The sequence below is a fragment of the Hemitrygon akajei genome, chromosome 20 (genome assembly GCF_048418815.1).
Source record: "Hemitrygon akajei chromosome 20, sHemAka1.3, whole genome shotgun sequence".
Classification (NCBI taxonomy): domain Eukaryota; kingdom Metazoa; phylum Chordata; class Chondrichthyes; order Myliobatiformes; family Dasyatidae; genus Hemitrygon; species Hemitrygon akajei.
The window spans coordinates 51319116-51340812 of record NC_133143.1 but is presented as its reverse complement, the minus strand read 5'-3'; the positions used below and the strand labels follow the sequence as shown (position 1 = coordinate 51340812).

At 40.2% G+C, this 21697-nt stretch overlaps 1 protein-coding gene across 1 annotated transcript in view; it reads right to left on the bottom strand.

Moving 5' to 3' along the window:
* LOC140713938 (uncharacterized) overlaps positions 1 to 21697 on the bottom strand; it is a 53453-nt gene that overhangs the window by 10046 nt on the left and 21710 nt on the right. The window contains exons 4-8 of the mRNA XM_073024633.1: positions 18828 to 18971; positions 15787 to 15880; positions 6482 to 6576; positions 1478 to 1585; positions 549 to 610 (exon numbers count right to left, since the gene is read on the bottom strand). Of these exons, the coding sequence (XP_072880734.1) occupies positions 549 to 610; positions 1478 to 1585; positions 6482 to 6576; positions 15787 to 15880; positions 18828 to 18971 (503 nt within the window). The remainder of the gene's footprint in view (positions 1 to 548; positions 611 to 1477; positions 1586 to 6481; positions 6577 to 15786; positions 15881 to 18827; positions 18972 to 21697) is intronic.

Genomic DNA, 21697 nt, shown 5'->3' with positions numbered 1-21697 from the left:
CTTTTCCCTTCTTATAGCATTTTTAGTTGGATTTTTGAAAGCTTCCCAATCATTCTACTTTCCCACTCACTTTTGCTATCTTATATGCTCTTTTCTTGGCTTTTATGCAGTCCTTAACTTCCTTTGCCAGCCACAGTTGCCTAGCCCTGCCATTTGAGAACAACTTCTTCTGTGGGACATATCTATTCTGCTCCCTGTGAACAATTCCCAGAAAGTTCAGCCACCTCTGTTCTGCCATCATCTCTACCAGTATCCCCCTCCAGTCCACCTGGGCAAGCTCCTCTCTCATGCCTCTGTAATTCCCTTTATTCCATTGTGATACTGATTCCTGTGACTTATGCTTCTCCCTCTTGTTGCAGTATGAATTCAGGCCTGTCCTGTTTTATTACTCTTCTCAGTCCAATGAATATAAAACTCTTACGACCCCTGCAACTGTTTCATTGACTCTTCCATTCCTTTACAGCTTCAGTTTGTACTTCTCAGCACTGCAGCCACATTGCAGCTGGACTTCACTTTCAAACCATCAGTCATCCATATAGCAAACGTACCTCATTTCCCTTTTTCCCATTAATACTGCACCAAGCATGTGCAAATCTTTGTTGAATAGAGTCTGCATTAAGATTAAAAAAAGCAAGGTTATGGCCAAATACTAATCCACGACACAACCGCAAGAACAGTACTGATGAAATCGACAGTAATTCTACTCATCTGCTTGACCAATAACATTAATATTGTGAGATACACAGGGAATAAGATAGTTATCCTTAATTTTCAAAGGTAATAGTCAGGAGTCCTAATGGCATTCTTAGATGGAATCAATCCAATAAACTACAATGATTTTGCAAACTAGCATGATTCCTGCAAATGGAAAGTTTATTATATGAGAAGAAAGTAAAAGGACTGGGTCTTTACTCTCTTCAATATGGAGTGATAGATTATGCCACAGAAATGTACCAAGTTCTTACAGGGCTGGATAGGGGAAATGTGGGATAATGTTTTCCCTTTTTGCTGGTTGGGGAAATACAGCTACTTCTACAGTCCAATAACTAATTAACAAAGTTTTAGTGCAATATTGAAGCATCAAGCTATGAGCTGTGGTGCATTTAATTCATGAAGTACTACTGACAGCATAAAAAGGACAGTAACTACGAGCCTATCGCTGGTAGGAATTTTTGCTGCTGAGACACGTACTGTCAGCAGGGGTCAGCAGAGATCAGCTCTTCAAACTGACATCTTGATTTCTTCATTCTCCAACAATATACTTCATTGTTTCTGAAGTGCATTGGGGCAGGCATGAAGGGTGTTAAATAATTGCAAGTCTTTATTTCCTTTAAAGCAAACTGAGTACAGGGAGCATTGCCAACGAACATCTTGATGAACGTCCCTTGTTCTATAGCGAGGAACGCAAGCGTAATTTCTCTCAGAAAACATATTTACTACTTTCTGTGAAACATAGATAGAAATTATTTCAAAGTACCTGTTAGAGTCATCAGGGTCTTTCTGTGGAATACTATGGCACATACAAAGACTAAAAGCATTGTACCTCCACACGCAAGGCCCACAACAATACTCAACACTGTGTCATCTACAATGGAAGGAGAGAGTGAGATTATAATTGGATTTTGTCCACAGAAAACTCAACTTCCCCTCACTTCCCTTTATAATGTTGCACCAGCATCATTCTCAGCCCAACCCAATGGCTCAATTTTCAACAATTCTGTATCTTCTCTCATTTATCTTTCTGTGGTACTTTTGAGTGCAGCTGGAGCAATGCAACATCTGTCTTTTTGCTTCCTTTATCACCACCTAAAGACCCGAACAGTCTTTGTTGATGATGCAGCCATTTAGTATATTTTATTAGCTTTTCATGACACGGTCTTCATTGCCCTGTGATATCAAACATAGACTGGCTGACTATTTTGCTGAATGGCTTCACTTCATCTGTGAGGCATAACTCTAACCCTCGGTGCTGTCCCCAGCTTGTCCTCCTCCTAGAGCGTTCTGATGTATCTCAACATAAACTCAAGGAACAGCACATCTTTGCACAGATATTTTTCCAATATTTAAAACCCATCCCATCACCTCCCTCCAAGTAAATACCACAAGGCCTTTCCCACCATGTACATTCTGCTCAGGGACTCCTGCTTATTGGTTTTGGTATGCAATGTAATTGGGCGAGAATTCCTGCTGGGAATCTGAAAAGAAATAGACATTATATAGTGCCTTTCAAAACCAGTTCCTGCTGACAACACAAAATTGGCAGATTGTTCAGATTGATTAAACTGTGAGGCTTACAGAGGAAGCTGAAATGAACTCCAGGAAATGTAGAATTATTCTGCACATTTCCACTCCGGCAAAGTAGTTAGTGTTGTGAAACTGCTTTTAATTAAAATGGAAGTGTGTTCCGTGATGACTTCAGGTTAACTGCTGTGATATTTGTAACGTATGATGGTATAGGGAAGGTGGGTGGACAAGCAGATGATAGTGTGATAGAGATCTAGATGGAGAGATACAAAAAAGGTAAGACTGTTTACTCCTGATAAGGCTATTTGCAGTGCTAGAAACTTTTTGAGACAAATGATATGTTTAAGGGTAGTACCCTGAAAATATGCAGTAGGTCATTATTATCGTGACACTGTGAAGTTATAACATCATTAGATTTTAATTCTTTGCAACCCTAGCTCTGGTTCCTTAAAGAGAATTCAGCTTCAGGAATCATGATGTGTGGAAATTGAGCAGCTTGGCTGCCTTGTAAAATATTTTCAAACATCTTTCAAAATAATCTGCCGGCATTTATGTGTTCTGGTCTGAATTTTATGTAATACTTTAAAGTAATTGCCTAGGTGATCAATAGATAAATGATCTGGCAAGTGTGAAACCTGTAAGCAACACGCAGGCCACCATTACTGGGTCATCACGGAGAGATGCAGTGGAAACACTTTGGACTAATGGAATGCTGTGCACTTGTGTGGAGCCATTGATTTTGTAGCCAACTTGGGAGCATCATGCTGAATACATCTGGAGTTCTCCACTTGACCTTTCCGCTTGCTTCTTGTCCCTTCTAACTTCACCACAAGAGTTAGTGAACTGTGAGTTGCTTGGGAATGCCAATGGCATACTTGCAGATGGCCTGGGATTAAAGGCACGTTGTATGGAGAACACTGGAGAAAGCAAGATTAACATTTCAGGTTAGTGACCTTATGTTAGATCTTTTCTGAGAGTTCCATTTAAACTTAATCATTGAAAGATCTTCAACAACTCTCAGAAAAAAAGCAGAATATGCTACAATTCTGCAGAAGTACTCCATCCTAGAAAAGACAAAGTATCTCAGGACTGGACATGTTAACCCTGCTTCTCTTTGGACAAGTGCTTCCAGACTTACTGAGTCTTTCCAGCTTTTTCTTTTTATTTTCAGATTTTCAGCATCTACAGATTTGTTCTAGATGTTTCATTGTCGATAATAAAGATGTTTACTGTATATTTCAATGTACAGTGACAAATAAAGCTAATCTTTATCTTAATCTAATCTGTGTGTAGCACACAGCTGAAGAACCATCTCAGATGGTTGCTGGAATCATGGTGGTTCAAAGATGATGTAGACAATTGTAATGTGTATCTGTCAATTTGTGATTCCCAAATAAGTTAAGATCTCTATTTTTGGAGCATTAAAACATGGTTCACCCTGCCAAATCATCTCACTATATTAAGGTCAGGGACATAGCTCACTCTTTCTGTGCTACAGTGCAGGTTACTGGCAAGGCTTGCAGACAAAGAAAGCAGTGTGGATGCTGAGAAACCTCCCTTCAGTGTTGTGCAACTGCTGGCACAGAGCTACACTGTAAATAAACCTGGGATTCAGGGCAATAACATGATTGATGAATTGCATATCATGAATGGAGATCCCTTCCTTTAGAGCCCAGCATGAAGCTCGTACTGATCCCGTTGTGGTGAACTACATATACCTGTCTGGACACGCCCCCTGATGACTGCTCCTGTGGCTCCTCCCACAGACCCCTGTATAAAGGTGATGGAGGTCTGAGCCCGGCCCCTCTGTCTCCAGGATGTAGTATAGTGGTCACTCACTGCTTGTTCCTTCTTCCAGTCAATAAAAGCCGATATCTTGCCTTTACGTCTCAGAGTGAGTTATTGATGGTGCATCACCCGTGTTCAATGCTTTTTGACACACATAGTCAAACACTTGAATACTAGCTTCATGTGTCATACATCCAATAGTGGGAGAGTCTAGGGCCAGAGGGCACAGCTCAGAATAGAAAGATGTTCCTTTAGAACTGAGATCATTTCTTTAGCTAGAGGGTGGTGAATCTGTGGAATTCATTGCTACAGACAGCTGTGAAGGCCAAGTCATTTGGGTATATTTAAACGCAGAGGTTGATAGGTTTTTGATTAGTAAGGGCATCAAAGGATACAGGGGCATGGCAGGAGAATGGGGCCGAGAGGGAAAATAAATCAGTTATGATCGAACGCAGCGCAGACTCAGTGGCCCGAGTGAGTCCTATGTCTTATGGTCTAATCACGGTTTTATTGTTTTGAAACAGTACACCATTCCAACTTGCCTGGACCAAGATATCTGCTGAAATATATTCAGGATGAATCCAGAAATAATTGTAACAAGATCAGCCTCAATAGTAATTGTTCCTCCTTTTATTCAATCTTTTTATTTAATATATGTTGGAGAATTCATCTGTGAGTTGTAAAATGTAATCTATTGATATATTTATCCATTGGAACAGAAAAACATAACTTTCTTTTTTTATTACGCATAACTTTGATTTGATTAACACCGAGTAATAGTCATAATTGCTGAGCACTTACATACTTTGGACTTCAGCTGGTATTTTATCAGACTTTTACCATTTATCTCCATCTGACATGCAATAAAAGAATGTAAGTGCTGTCAGCTGTAATATTGTGGTATGCTTGCAAACTTGCTTGATTTATTTGTATACTCATTTTAATTTACTTCACTAAACCAGTTATTCAACTATTATCTCAAAGTTCAAATATTGTGGATGCTGGAAATATGAAATAAAAACAGAAAATCCCAGAACTGCACAATGGGTCGGACTGCATCAGCGGAGTCAGGAATTATGTAAATAATATAAACAGTCAACTGCACAACGTAGCAATGCATTGACCTCCATGTTTGAAGTGTGATGCTGCTTTCTTCAGTGAAACAGTATTTAAGAATTGAATCAGCGCATATTCATCACTGCATCAGAACAAAAGATGGTCAGGTGCTTGGGAGGATGGAGGCATAGAGAGATCCCAGTGCATAGATACAGGTGGATAAGATGTGAAGAAGGCAGACAGTATACTTGTAAACACAAGAGATTCTGCAGATGCTGGAAAACCAGAGTAACACATACAAAATGCTGGAGGAACTCAGCAGGTCAGGAATAAAGAGTCGACGTTTCAGGCTGGGACCATTCATCAAGTTCTGATGAAGTGCCTTGGCCCAAAATGTCAATTCTTTATTCTTCTCCATAGATATTGCCTGACCTGCTGAGCTCCTCCAGCATTTTGTATACGTTATATAGAATATTTACTTTCGTTAACTGGTGAATACGATATAAGAACGAGAAGGCTGAGGTAAAATGTTTAAAACATTGGTAAGGCCACAGTTGGAGTACTTTTGTGAAGTTCTGCTTGCCGCACTGCAGGTGAAGGTGCTGGGGACGGTCATCAGATTGTTGCCTGTGATGGAGTATCTCAGTTATGATGAGAGACACTGGATAGGTTGGGCCTGTTTTCTTTGGAGAGAAGAAAGTCGATGGGGGGGAGCTGACTGAAGTGCACAAAATTATTAGGGTCATAGACAGGGTAGATTATGAACTTCCCTTTCGTAGAGCAGAACACAATCAGATAACATTGGTTTAAGGGTAGGTGGTAGGATAATTAGAGAGGAATTGAGAAGATTTCTTTTTACGCTGGAAGGCATTGTCTGTGGGGGTGGTGAGGGCAGGCATTCTCACTGAAAGTCAACTCTGTGCTTAGGAAGTACTTAGGTGAGCACTCCATGTCCCAGAGAGCTGCAGGCTGATGTGAGAAAAAGGGACGAGAATAGATAAGTATTTCAAAATTTACAGTTCAAAGTCAATTTATTATGAAAGTATGTATATATCACCGTAGAGATTCATTTTATTGCAGGCGCTCACAGTAGAAAATAGAATCAATGTAAAACTACACACAATGATAAACTGACAAGCCACCAATATGCAAAAGAAGACAAAATGTGGAAATAAAAAAAATGAATAGGCAAATAAAAAATACTGATAACATGTATTGTAGGGTCCTTGAAAGTGAGTCCATAGATTGTGGAGTCAGTTCAGAGTTGAGCTTCAGCAAAGGGCTTGTTCCTGTGCTGCATAGCTCTAACTTTAGGGCTTTAGATATTGGATTGCAAAGCAGAGTTCCAAATGATTAATTTATCATCACCCCACATAAATGCTATATTCTCTACCTGAACTGAGTGATGTTGATGCACCAACTGCGAAGCATACAGCATCAGCTGTAGAGTTGCCCGGCACTTTCTCCATTAGTCCAAGGACTGTGCAGCTAGGAGAAATGAAGTCAAATAAAAATATTCTTTTGTGAAATTATGTGCCATTGTTACCCGAACAGTATTTTTATTATATATGCATAGTTTAAAAAAAAGTGAGTAAGTTAATTGTACATTCCCGTGCTGGGGATTTGAGGAGGAATATTTCTACACAGCAATGGAACTAGAACAGGATGTGGAACTGGTGATCTTTCAGAGAGGGAGAAAGCGTAGTCTCCAATGTGGCACAGACACGTGGTTCAAAGCTTATTTGGACTCAAGCACAACAGAAACTCTCACTCGTTTGAATGAAACATCAACCACTATTCCTTCAGATGTGAATACAGAAAAACAGCTTGCGGTTACTGTGCGTAGTGCCTCTGATTACCTCAGGACATCTCCAAATCCTTCACAACCCATGGAACACTTCTATTGTAATGCAAGGAATTTCCACAGGCAAGCTGCATCGGCCAGGCCAGCAAAATGTGCACCAAATACAAACGTAACAATTTATTTATTAAATTAAATGATGTTATCAGAAATATGTTGCAACCTGATATCTTTTTAATATTTCAGATTATTGTTTTGTCTCAAACAGAGCTCCAATAGTTCACAGAGCCAATTTATCTGATGAAATGATGAAAATTTTATTTCTTTAAATACGTTAATGATATTTTCAGAGTTTCAGTTACTACTAAAGCAAGTATTCATTTATCTCACTGCCAGCTGAGTGTTTTTGATATTGTCAGATTTGAACCTTCTCTGACTTGCCTGACCAATCTCTCATTTTCCACCTCGCAGAAAGTTTCAGCCAACTGGAACTCTGCTTTCTGTGGCATAACTTGGAGTTATGGTGCACTACAACACAGAAACAGGCTGTTTGGCCCATCTAGTCCATGCCGAACTATTATTCTGCAGAGTCCCATTGACCTGCACTTCGACTATAGCCCTCCATACCCTTCCCATTCATATACTTATCCAAACTTATCTCAAATGTTGCAATTGAACCTGCATCCACCACTTCTGCTGGCAGCTTGTTCCACACTCTCACCACCCGCTAAGAGAAGAAGTTCCCCCTCATGTTTCCCTTAAATGTTTCAACTTTCACCTTTAACCTATAACCTCTAATTCTGGTCTCACCCAACCACAGTGGAAGGAGTCTGTTTGCATTTACCCAATTGGAACTCCTCTTTATTCTGTTCACCTCAATGAGTCAATGAAAGACCACAGCCAACAGGATGGACAAAACAAAATCAATGTGCCAAAGACAACAAATGGTGCAATACAGAAAGAAAAAAGGAAATAATCATAATAAATCAATCAATCAATCAATCAATAAATAAATAAATAAGCAATAAATGTCGAGAGCATGAGATGAAGAGACCTTGAAAGTGAGTCCATTGATTGTGGGAACAGTTCAGTGATGGGGTGAGTGAAGTTGAGTGAAGCTATCCCCTCTGGTTTGAGAGCCTGGTAGTTGAGGCATAATAACTGTCTCTGAATCTGGTGGTGTGGATCCTAAGGCTCTTGTACCTTTTTCCTGATGGCAGCAGCATGAGGAAACTATGGCTTGGATTGTGGATTGTGGAAGTCCTTGATAATGGATCCTGCTTTCCTTGACAAAGCTCCGTGCAGATGTAATCAATGGTAGGGAGGACTTAACCCCTAATGAACAGGGCAGTGTCCATGACTTTTTGTAGGTTTTTCCATTTAAGGGCATTGGAGTTTCCATACCAGGTTGTGATGCAACCAGTCAATAATCTCTCCACTACACATCTATATAAGTCTGTCAAAGTTACAGATAACATGCCGAACTTCCACAAATTTCCAAGAAAGTTGAGGTGCCACTGTGTTTTCTTTGTAATGGCACTACATGCTGGACTCATGACAGATCCTCTGAAATGATAACAGCAAAGGAATTTAAAGTTGCTGACCCTCTCCACCTCCGGTTCCCCAATGAGGACTGGCTCATAGACCTCTGATTTCCTCCTTCTGAAGGTAACAATCAGCTCCTTGATCTTACTGACATTGTTGCTGTGGAACCACTCAGCCAGATTTTCAATCTCCCTCCTATATGCTGATTCATCACCACCTTTGATTCAGCCAACAATCATGATGTTGGCAGCAAACTTCAGTGTGGCACTGGAGCTGCGATTAGCCTCACAGTCATTAAGTGTAAAGTGAGTAGAGCAGGGGGCTGAGCACACAGCTTTGTGGTGCGCCTGTGCTGATGAAGGTGGTGATGGAGATGTTGTTGCCAGTCTGAACTGCCTGGCGTCTGCAAGTGAGGAAATCAAGGACCCAGATGCACGAGAAGGTACTGAGGCCAAGGTCTTGAAGGTTATTGATTAGTTTTGAGGAAAAGCTAGTATTGAAGGCTGAGCTGCAGCCGATAAGGAGCACCCTGACGTTTGCATCTTCACTGTCCAGGTGTTCAAGGGTTGAGTGAAGAGCCAATGAAATGGCATCTGCTGTTGACCTGTTGAGGTAGCAGGCAAATTAGAGTGAATCCAAGTCGCTTCTCAGGCAAGACTTGATATATTTCATCACTGTGGATGTGAGTACTACTGGACGATAGTCATTGAGGTAAGTTACCAATTCTTCTTAAGACACCAATATAATTGAAGCATATGGGTACCTCAGACTGCCGAAGCCAGAGGTTAAAGGTATTTGTGAACACTGCAGCCAGTTCTTTAGTACTGGGCCGGATGAATTCTATGGGTTCACCCTCCTGAAGGATGCTCTCATGTCTGAAATCATGGGTCAATGAGGGCTGTGGGAGTTCATGAATGTTCCTCCACATTTTGACAGTCAAGGCAAGCATAAAAGGTATTGAATTCATCGGAGTGAAGCCTCGTTGTCACCTTTGTCACTTGGTTCTTGCCCTATGTGCATCTTAAATTTAATCACTTTAGTAATATTAAATGTAGTTTTAAGGTTCTGGGATTACCTTCCTGAATTTCTGCTTTTGAATATCTCTTTTCAGAATAAAGAAAATGTATTTATCAAAGTAAGCAGATGTTATCATATAACTTACCTCATGTTTCAATTTCTTGCGGGCAGTTATAGGAAAAAGGAAAAACGACAGAATTTTATGAAAAATTGCACATAAACAAAGACTGACAGACAACCAAAGTGCAAAAGACAAACCATGCAAATAAAAATAATACTGAGAGTATGAATATTAAAGAATCCTTGAAAGTTCATCTTTAGATTTTTCTCTCCTAAGGCCAGCAATATTGTTAGCTGTGGCTCAATGGACAGCATTTCTCTTCCTGAATTAGAAGGTTATGGGTTCAAGTTCCATTCCTATTCAAGCTCTATAATCATCGCTGCTGTAATTAGGGAACAGTGATTAAGGCATTAAGACTGTCACTCATTAAGGATAATGTATTGTGACTAACTGCTTTTTGGGCTGCAGTGATATTGATTGAAAGCTCCAGAGGAGAATGAGTAACGTACAGTTAATCTGAGCTCCTTGTGTCTCACATACGTATACTCTACCACGGGCCATAAAGTATGTGCGTTGAGAGGCTGGAAGCATTGAACACACGATAAATTGTAGCAAGTGTAAGCTGTTGCCATGAGTATTATAAAAATACTGTCAGAATGGAAAATAGTCCAAAATGTAAATCTCAATAGTTACAACAAATCAAATATGAACTGGATTGAGATTTTTTAAACTGATTAAGATTGCCAAATTAGAGAGTGTAATTGAAAACGCTTGGAATGATACTGTGCTCAAAACCAAGGAGGTGATTCATCTGTTAGACGCAGGGCAAGGTTCTCCCACAATGTGACAAACTGTCTTGCATTGTAGAATGATTGATGTTCCACTTAACAAAGTGAAAGAGAAGGTGCAAAGACAGAGATGGACATTGTGAAAAGTTATGCATTTGGAACACAGAATCAAAGGTCGGGGACATGATTAGATTACCAAATTATCCAGAATAACACAAAAAGTTTAGAGAGGGATAAGAATTTAACTTCAGACAAGATGGAGACAAAATTGAAAAGAAAGGCAACGAATACAGGATTTAAGGTGTCAAATTTGAATACACACAGTGTATAAAATAAGGTAGATGATAACAATAAGACATAGAATCAGGGTCAGAATCAGGAGCATTTGGCCCATTGAGAATGATCTGCTCTTCGAACATGGCTGATACAATGAGAGGTGGAGGGGCAAAGTTCAAAGTAAATTTATTATCAAAGTACATATATGCCACCATATATAACCCTGAAATACATTTTATTGTGGGCATAATTAATAAACCTATAATAGAATAACAAGCATAAAATAATCAATGAAGGACCACACTAACTGGCCATTCAAATAGTTTGCAAAAGATAACAAACTGCAGAAATACAAAAAGGAAGAAATAATAATAAATAAATAAGCAATAAATATTGAGGGCATGAAATGAAGAATCCTTGGAAATGAGTCCATAGGTTTTGGGAACAGTTCAGTGATGAGGAAGTGAAGTTGAGTGAACTTATTCCATCTGGTTCTAGAACCTGCTGATTGATGGGTGTTTAATGCTTATTTATTTATTATTATTCTTTCTTTCTTTTTGTATTTGCACTGTTTGTTGTTTAATGCACACTGGTTGAATGCCCAATTGATGTAGTCTTTCATCGATTCTATTATGGTTATTATAGATTTATTGATTATGCCCATAAGACAATGAATCTTGAGATTGTGTACGGTGACGTACGTGTATTTTAATAATATATTTACTTTGAACTGAACCAGCCGGCACAGCCATAATCATTACAAATAAGTTTGACTATTTTGATTACTTTGCACTAAAATAATTTTTCTCTGTTCTAATTGTGTTCTTGTAAAATTTGTATAACTTAAGTTGTTCTTGTGAATCCTATTTATACGATGCTATGTACCTGTGATGCTACTGGAAATAAGATTTTCATTGCTCCTGTGCATATATTTACCTGTGCAGATGATAATAAACTCAATTTTCAGTTTAACTTTAAATGTGCTGTATAAATACAAGTAGATGTTAATCAATGAGGAGATTCCCTGTGGAAATCTGACATCATTCCTCTGAGAGCAAAGCTCTGCTTGTTGGACTGAATTCTCAGCAAAGTCCAAACCAAACTCTAACCAAGCATTTATTTCTAAGCCTCAATCGAACTGAAAATGGAAGACATTCAGGACCCATGTGGCAGTTTGCCTATCCAATGTTCCTGCACAAACTTTGCTTTCCCCCCCAAATATCTACAATGTCAGGCATGCTCACAAGTTTGGCTGTACCAAACGGGCAGATTTTTCAAGCTGTTGGATATAAATCCAGTTAATACTCCAGCACACTTTCAAGCCACTTTTATGTTCAAATGTTACAATTGTATGATAAATGTCAACCCCGTAAGTTTTAAGTCGGTGTAGTGACCTGGGCCCCAGTGTCAGAACTGGATCCCTGGTGAGCTGGAGATCAGCACAGCAACTAGAGCACTGGTGAATCCGTATGCAGGTCTAATCCAGGGCTCCAGTGATTTTGAAGGCATGTGGGAACTGGAGGTCCTCAGTTATCAAGTGTGAGGAAGCAGCTCATCACACCTTATGTTTAAAAATATATTTGTTTAGTGAATGTGGACATCACTGATAATACCTTTACTGTTTCCTTGAATTGTGTCCTCAGTTAAGTGTCACTAGAGCAATAAGACCAGGTTAAATATGGGTCAGTTCATTAAAAGATCACTGATATTCTTGCTTTGAGGATATTAGTGAACAGGATGGGCTTTATTTCAAGATTCAAGGTTTATAGAAACATAGAAAAACTACAGCACAATACAGGCCCTTCGGCCCATAAAGTTGTGCCAAACAAGTCCCTACCTTAGAAATTACTAGGCTTACCCATAACCCTCTATTTTACTAAGCTCCATGTACCTATCTAAAAGTCTCTTAAAAGACCCTAACGTATCTGCCTCCACCACTGTTGCCAGCAGCCCATTCCACACACTCACCACTCTCTGAGTAAAAAACTTACCCCTGACATCTCCTCTGTACCTACTCCCCAGCACCTTAAACCTGTGTCCTCTTGTGGCAACCATTTCAGCCCTGGGAAAAAGCCTCTGACTATCCACACAATCAATGCCTCTTATCATCTTGTACACCTCTATCAGATCACCTCTCATCCTCCGTCGCTCCAAGGAGAAAGGGCTGAGTTCACTCAACATGTTTTCATAAGGCATACTCCCCAACCCAGGCAACATCCTCGTAAGTCTCCTCTGCACCCTTTCTATGGCTTCCACATCCTCCCTGTGGTGAGGCGACCAGAACCGAGCACAGTACTCCAAGTACTCCAGTACTTCAAGATTGTTTAATGTCACTTCCAGTACACAAGTGTAAAGGAGAATGAAATTATTGTTACTCCAGATCCAAAAAAAAATATAAGGAACACACTAATAAAAAACAGAATAAATATAAATACATAAGATACCTGATATACATAGATTGATTGTATGTCCATAAAGTGACGCTAAGCCAGGCAGTGTCTGCACATAAGGTGACTCTGACAGGAAATGATAAAGTAGTGGTGGTGTTGGGGAGCTGGGGTGTGGCAGGATGGGGTAGTGGGTGGAGGTGTTGATCAGCCTTGCTGCTTGGGGAAAGTAACTGTTTTTGAGTCTGGGGATCCTGGCATGGATGCTACAGAGGCTCCTCCCCGATGGGAGTGGGAGAAACAGTCCATGGGTAGGGTAGGTGCTTTGTTTCATGACGTCACTGGCCCTTTTCTGGGATCCTTCTGTATATATGTCCTTGATGGCCGGTAGGCAGGTACTGGTGATGGGTTGAGCAGTTTTGACTACCCGTTTTAGAACCTTCCTGCCTGCCGCAGTGTGGTTTCCATACCACACAGTAATGCAGCATGTTAGAATGCACTCTACTGTAGAATGGTGTGTATGGAAGAGCATGGTCCACCCTCCCGAGAAAGCAGAAGCTTTGCTGACCTTTCCCGGTCGTGTAAGATGTGTTCTGGGACCATGAGTGCTTGTGTGCACTCCAAGGAGTACGAAACTACTGACAGTTTCTGCAGCTGTGCCACCGATTAAAACGTGGCCACCTTGACTGAGAAATTTTTAAGTTCCTTATTTATTTTGTTGCTTGATCGTGTGGATAGTCAGAGGCTTTTTTCCCAGGGCTGAAATGGTTGCCACAAGAGTACACAGGTTTAAGGTGCTGGGGAGCAGGTACAGAGGAGATGTCAGGGGTAAGTTTTTTACTCAGAGAGTGGTGAGTGCGTGGAATGGGCTGCCGGCGATGGTGGTGGAGGCGGATACGATAGGGTCTTTTAAGAGGCTTTTGGATAGGTACATGGAGCTTAAAAAAATAGAGGGCTATGGGTAAGCCTAGTAATTTCTAAGGGAGGGACATGTTCGGCACAACTTTGTGGGCCGAAGGGCCTGTACTGTGCTGTAGGTTTTCTATGTTTCTAACTTGGGATTTGAACTGTTGTTTCTGCATTATAGTCCAGTATCTTCTTTACTCATCCAGAACGATTCAGAGGAGCTTCTCCACTAATTTAATCTGATTTAAACTCGTAACCAAAACACTTTGTTCTCAATAGAGGAAATTGCCTCTGATATAATCTCTTATATTCTAATTTAAAGTTATATCTGCATGGAAACACTACTTTGGCAGGAGAGCAGCAAATGTAACACTACTATTCAAGAAAAGAGGAAGAGAAAAAGTAAGGAATTACAAAGTAGTTAGTCTGACATCAGATATTTGGAATCCTTTATTAAAGATGTGATAATGGAACACCTGGTATATTCAACATAGAGTTTATGAAAATGAAATTGTGCTCACCAGGTTCCCATTTCTAATGCTATATATATATTTTAAAAAAGTACAGATATACTTAATTGCATGAATTTAAAATCCCCTAGCTCTATGTTCCCTCTAAGCGGTGCGCGTGTGTGCACGCACACACGTTTTTCAACCAGTGCACAAAGGAGATTAATGTGTGCACAAAAGGTTAGTTACCTAAAATAATGTAGGAATTAATAATTATACTTACTGAAATAATCTTTTAGCTAAATGTTTCTGTTAACTAGTTAGTTGGTTTTTCAAATACCACAATGTACGTCACTAATTTACGCCACCTCACCTTTCCTGTTCCGGTTTGTACAGCTGTATCACGGCGGCAGCCATCTTTGGCGGACAGTGTTCATATGGTAAAGTTTACAAAGATCTGTTTCAAATCCTGTAGATAGCTTACTAAGTTTTTACTGAAAAAAATATTGATTCACTATGTCGAATTCAAAAGAAGCGAAGGGCGTGAAGCGCAAAAGAACTGCAAATTTGTTTAAAGTTGAATGGTTAACAAAATAGTTGAAACTGCTACACCGAAAGCTCATGAAGTCATGAACGTTCAGCTACGAGAGATATTTATGTATGATTCGGAAACTGGAGTTATCTGCTTGCATTTTCGTGATGCGAAAGTTGCTGGAGAATTTGCTAGTGGAAAGAAGTGGGATGATATTTGGAAACTTGACTTCTTGAAGCATCATTTGGCAAGTAACTTTGCTCAAATGGTCGCATTTGTACTTCAAAATGAACAGTTTTGCAACCTTGCACAGTTGATGGACATTGGGGGAACCTTTCTTGCATCTAGTGCGGACTGTGAGCGAGGTTTTAGCCTAATGAATCAACTCAAAAACAAGCTGAGAAACCGTTTAGGTGAATGTCATTTGGATATGTTAATGAGAATCAAAAGCTATCAATTGGATGGAAGTTCTATTAGTCTAGATAGAGTTTACAGAGAATGGGTAAATGCCAAAGACAGGAGAGAGAAAAAGTAACTGAGTGACTTAAATACATATGTTATTTTGTTGTTGTTCTGTGCAGTTTTATGTCAAATATTTTGTAAACCTACATAAACCGTGCCATATGTGCATTCAGTGCGCACATACCTCTGTCACAGGAAAAAAATTCGTCCGACATAAGATTTTTGCGCACACTGACTACTAAAAATTAGAGGAAACATTGCCCCAGCTGCCAAGGCAGAACTTGGGAGCTAGTCCTGCAATTTAACCACTGCAATCTCATACCTCTGTCTATTTGTCCCAAAATACTATTCACTTCAGTGGGACCATCTTGCATTTCCCTAGACCTTGGGGAATCCGGACTCACTCATTTCTGTATTTTGGAATATCCTTTTTTAGAAAAAGAAGGAATATGATTTTCGTTGTTTCGCACTTACTTTGTCCTTTGCACACACTTCACCGTAAATGACGTCTCGTTTGAAAAATGCATTGGAGGACACGGTCTGCACTCAGTATCAGCTTTCCTGTTTGCTGTGGAGTAAGAACACATTTCTTAGAAATTGGAACGCAAGGAAAACCATCGATGTCTGAAGCATGTTCCCGAGAGGTGGATGTTACCAGATGGGCTACAGTGATTTAAAACAGCCATCTACCAAACTCAGCCAAATGCAATTCTGATCATGCGGATCATAACTATAAAAAAAAAGTTCTGGAATGCCACTAAATTCTGATGAAATGTCCAAAAGAAATGCACCAAAATGAAACAAATCCTTTGCTGTCCATGAGATGGGGAAAAAAAAGTCTGCACTCTATCACAGTTCCATTGCTGTGACAGGTGGGCCATATCACTAAAGAAACAATTAAAACTTGTTGCAGTGGGTTTGATTACCTGGGGCTGGACCAGGCAAGCAGCTGCATTGTGCTCTGTGCAGCTGTATGTACTGTGTTTTACACCTTGGCCCGAGATGAAGCTGATTTGTTTAGCAGGACATGTGCGTATGCTCGAATGACAGCTAAACCTGAACTCGGTTCAACAGCAGGAGAAGCAAGCTTTAATGTCAGTGAGTTCTCCTCGAAACAGGAACAAGTTAGATGGATAGTTCTTAAAATTTACATCATTTGCACATTTTTGTACTCAATTTGCATATTAGTTTTGTAGTACACTTCATGCTGCATTAGCAATCATTTTGCATCAGAGACCGATGGGGCACTTAAGCACTTGATCCATGTTAGGCTGACATTTTCCCAGCATCAGGGAGACTCTTCATGATATTTTCAATGTACATTTGCATGTAATTGAAGCAGGAGGGTATAACTTCACCCAATCCTGGATACTCACAATTCAAGCAGACGTATGTTGTGTTATAGAGGCATAGATCACTACAGCACAGGTGCCAATCCGTTATTCTGCCTACTCCCATCGACCCACTCCTAGACCACAGACCCCCATGTCCCTCCCATCTCTATACTCACCCAAGCTTCTCATTAGTGTTGCAATTGAACCCACATCCACCACTTTTTCTGGCAGCTCATTCCACACTCGTTCCAGTCCCTGAGTGAAGAACTTCCCCTTAATTATTTCACCTTTCATCCTTAACCTATGACCTCTAATTCTAGTTATGGTGTTGCTTTGCTTGTGATTTAATTGAACACTCTTCAGACATCATGTGACCTGATTGGACACATTCAGAAGTGACTGTAGGTTGTTCAAACACCTCCCAAAGTTTCCAGACTGCGCTGCAACTGGCAGTGGGTGTTTTTTGGAAGAAGTATTAATTTCCTCAGAAGGGATACTATTGGCAACTATACATAAACAAAGACTGACAAACAAACGATGTACAAAAGAAGAGAAATTGTGCAAATAATAAAACAAATACTGAGAACATGGGTTGTAAAGTCTTTGAAAATAAGCCTGTAGATTGTAGAATCAGTTCGGAACTGAGGCGAGTGAAGTTATCCACATTGGTTAAGGAGCCTGATGGTTGTTGGGTAATAACTGTTCCTGAACCTGGTGCTCTAAGACTTCCGTATCTCCTGCCCAATGATAGTAACACGAGATCCCTACCGCCTTTCCCAATTGTTCAGCACTTGTTAACATAGCCTGCACTACCTCTAACTTTTTCCAGTTCTGCCATAAGGTCAGTGACCTTAAGCCTTAACGTGTGCAGGGAGACCCAGCAGGTCAGATAACAACTGACGTAAAATTTACCACATGTAGTCAATGAGGTACAGTCACCATGGGAACAGGCTTGAGATAAAAAATGTTTTAAGATACAGGAGAAGTATTAATACTTAATCTACCTGGTGTATCTGATTTATAAATATATAGATAATATTAAAGACACCTTTTAGACTTTCTTTATTCGTGGTTTCTTTAAGGATTATATAGTCTATAAATAATGTCAACTTTCAAAATGGTAATTTTCAGTTACCACTGAGCAGTATGGAAGTTGGTTTGGAGATAGCAATGTCTCATTTAAATCAGCACACTAAGACATGTGCTAGAGTTGAAGTGCGATGGCTCCATTCTGAAGATATAGTACAATTAAGTCATGGCAGAAAGAGTGTCTTTAACACTAATGAGTAGACAGCAATTGTGCATTGAATTTTCTAATTTAGAATTCATGGTGATTAAAGCCCTCTCCTTTTTTAAAAGAAAAGATAATTGATTGTCCTGCCATAAAATCTCTTTAACACACTGGAAAATCATTCCAAAGTATAGCAGTAATTAATGGTACTTTGTCTATATTGCTTGCTGAGGTTGTCAGATCCAAAACCTGCCTAAAAATGATTGCTGGTTACTATAATGAACAATGAAATTAGTATCCATCAGACAGTCTGTTTTAAGTACACCATGGCTTTGACAGAGGTATATTGGGAGCCATTATTCAGTAATCATCTCTCTCAACTCTGGCTATGAAAATAAATTAGCCATCTAATTTCAAGTATATTGCTTGCCAAATGTACTGCATCTGCCCTGCAAGACAGGACTTTCAGTCCTTTGTTTTAACTTGCATTTGATGCAAGAGGCTTGTATTGTCCAGTGATCAATGCCCAACGAATGCCTGACATTAGAGAGAACAGTGTGAAGAAGGGTCATCTGAGCACAAGGTACAATGAGCCGGGGCTCTCCTATTCTGCAGAAGAGTACATTTGATAGTCTGGAGGACTTATCAAGTTCCTCCAGCATTTTGTGTGTGTTGCTTAAGATTTCCAGCATCTGCAGAATCTCTTGTGTTTGCTTTTCGTAGTCTATTGCTATCTTGTTCCTCAAGCTGTACTTTTCTCCCAGTCCACAGCAGACTGACATGGACCTTCTCAGCATTTCTGTAATCAATTTTTGTTAATGTGTTGCATAGATTGATAGTAAAATTTCCAATGAACAAGTTAAGAGGGCAGAAAATGCTAAAGAAACTGAGCAGGTTTAGGCAGCATCTGCGGAAAGAGAAGAAGAACAGGATTTCACACACTTGCTCACCTTTTTCTTTCACTTCAAACCCCGGGAAGCAGGGGTTGTCCCTGAGACAGTATTCACAGTCCTGCGAGCAGTGGTAATTTGCCTTGCATGTGCATTGCGTAGCAGTCACTGCATCTCCTATACGGAGAACCTCAAATCCCTTCACTGTGAAGTAAACAAAATATCTTCAGGCACAATAATAACAAGCGACCACACTCATGCAGTGTTTATACCCGTGCATGGTATAACCATCGCATTTAGCCATCTCACACAGTGTTTATATCTGTGCATGGTATATCCATTACAGATCTGCCATTAGTGATAAAAACTAATATTTGCTGTTTTTAAAACTACTTAGAATACTACAAAACAAGAGTTAAATAAAAGATAAATTAGCAACTCATTGATACAAGAGGTTGTTACGTACATCAACAAGTTACTTCTATGAGTCTTGGATAAAACATACTTTTGTTTCATTTTATTGTTAATAGGAAGACTTCCTACATCAATTTAATTTGCTAATGCTTCTTACTTCTCATTGTTGCCCAGGTTCAATTCTAACTCAGCAAATTCCATCCCTATGTAACAGGTGTCACCATGGCTCAGCTGGGTAGCTGAATGAAATCGATGTTTCACCCATGATATCACTGGTCCTCACCAGACATTTCTCCGGGGTTCCAAAGAGACAGGTAAGGGGGCAACTGGGGTCAGATTTCGACAGACAGGAAAATCCGGGAACATAATAAATATGTATACGTGACTTAATCTGCATTGTGTGTTCGTAAGTCGAGTTGAAGTGATCTTAGTTCCGGAGGGAAGGTTTATGAGCTTTCTATTCCTGTTGATTTCTGCCCTCCAGTGGGGAGCCTGCTGGAAGAGCAATTGAAGCCTTGTAGCAAGCAATATTGAGGAGATGCTTGGATCAAAGATATATAGGCAGACGCCATTCTGGACTCTGATGGGATCTATGGTGCATCCTTTGATGAAGATCAAAGTTTATATAGACATCAGAACAGAACAAATTCGAGCAAGATTTGGCTAATCAGCCCCTGGAATCTACTCTGCCATACAATAAGGTCATAGATGGTTGAATCTTAGCATTTCTTGCTCTCTTCCCTTGCTCCTTCACTCTCTTGAAGTTCAAATATCCATCAACATCCATTTTGGAAATACCCATTGACACCATCTCCACATTTATCTTGGATAGAAAACTCTAAGAAGTCAGAAGAGATTCTTCCCCACATCCATTTTTAATATGCAATCCCTTCTGCAATATGCCTCATCACTTTAGATATCCCAACCAATGAAACATCCTCAACGCATCGACTTTATGATGCCCGAGGATGCCATGTTTCAATAAGTTCACTTCTCAGTCTTCCAAATTCTAATGCCAACATATTCAACCTTTCTTAATTGATCAAACCTTCTCTGCATTCCCTGAAATGAAAACTTCTCCTCCTTTAACTAGAGACACCAAAACTGTACGCTGTACTTCAGCTGTTGTTGCACTAGTGCCTAAAAATATCAAAATATCTTAACTTCATATCTCTCACACCAATGCTGGATCTGCATGCCCTAAAAGGACTCTTGTACTGTCTTGTACTACAATATTTTGTATTCTCATCTTTTTCCTCGGAGAATAACCTATTTTTTAGGTTATTGGAGGGAAGTATAGAGGGGATGTCAGGGGTAAGTTTTTTTACACAGAGTGGTGGGTACACAAAACGCCCTGCGGATTGGTGACAGAGGCAGATACATTAGGGTCGTTAAAGAAACTCTTCGATAGGCACAATGATAGGAAAATGGATGATTCTGTAAAGGAAAGGATTAGATTGATCTTAGGGTAGGTTATAAGGTTGGCACAACATTGTGGGCAGAATTGCCCGTTCTGTGCTTTAGTGTTGTATTTCTATTTTTGCTGCATTATATTCCATCAATTCCTTGTCCATGCACTTAAACTAGCTATGTGCCTTTACAGGCTCCTTGTCTTCTCCTCACCAGTTGAAACCCGATTTGGCTGATGCCTGATTCCAGAAACGATTGTTCTACTTGCAGGAGGACAAAGTGAACACTTCGGCAATGAGACATTTTAAACCTTGACCCAATGTAAAATCCTCAATGAAATCACTGGAGTTATGAAAATCCTTCGCTCAAAGCTGCTTAAACTGGCACAAGGACAGTTGAGAAGCACTTTGTGTCTCTCGGATGAGGGCCCGATGGAAGAAAAGTGGCAACAGTGAAAGGAAAGTACAACAATCCTAACAGCACGTTCACCTGCCCACTCAAACCCCACGGAAGCAGCATTTATGGATCCTGGAGAGGACTCGTTACTTCAGTCCATTGAACTGGAGTGGGAATAAGATATCCTTTTCCTCAGAGTACTACCTGTGGTGAACTACAGATACCTGTCTGGACACGCCACGCCCCCCCCCCCCCCCCCCACTGACTGCTCCTGTGGCTCCTCCCACGGACCCCACCCGGTATAAAGGCGATTGGAGCCTGGGCCCTGCCCTCAGTCTCCAGGATGCAGTGTGGTGGTCAATTGCTGCTTGTTCTTTCTTCCAGCCAACAAAAGCCGATATCTCGCCTCACGTCTCGGAGAGTTATTGATGGTGCATCACTACCCAAGAAGAGAAGACTTGTCTAATGCTGGATAGACTGTCTTATATAGGTTAGAGTAAATGTTACATCCTTAAGCCAACAGGCACTTGTATACACAGAGACAAATGTGCAATGCACATGTTTCAGTTCTGCGTTCTTTTCAGAATCATTCTCAAAGGGTAACAACTTTGTAATTGTCTGCAATTATGGTCATAAGTTCCTGGGCCATTTCTTAGGGCAATGAAGACTACTAGACCACAGATTTGGAAGCACAAAGGGGCCAGATCAGG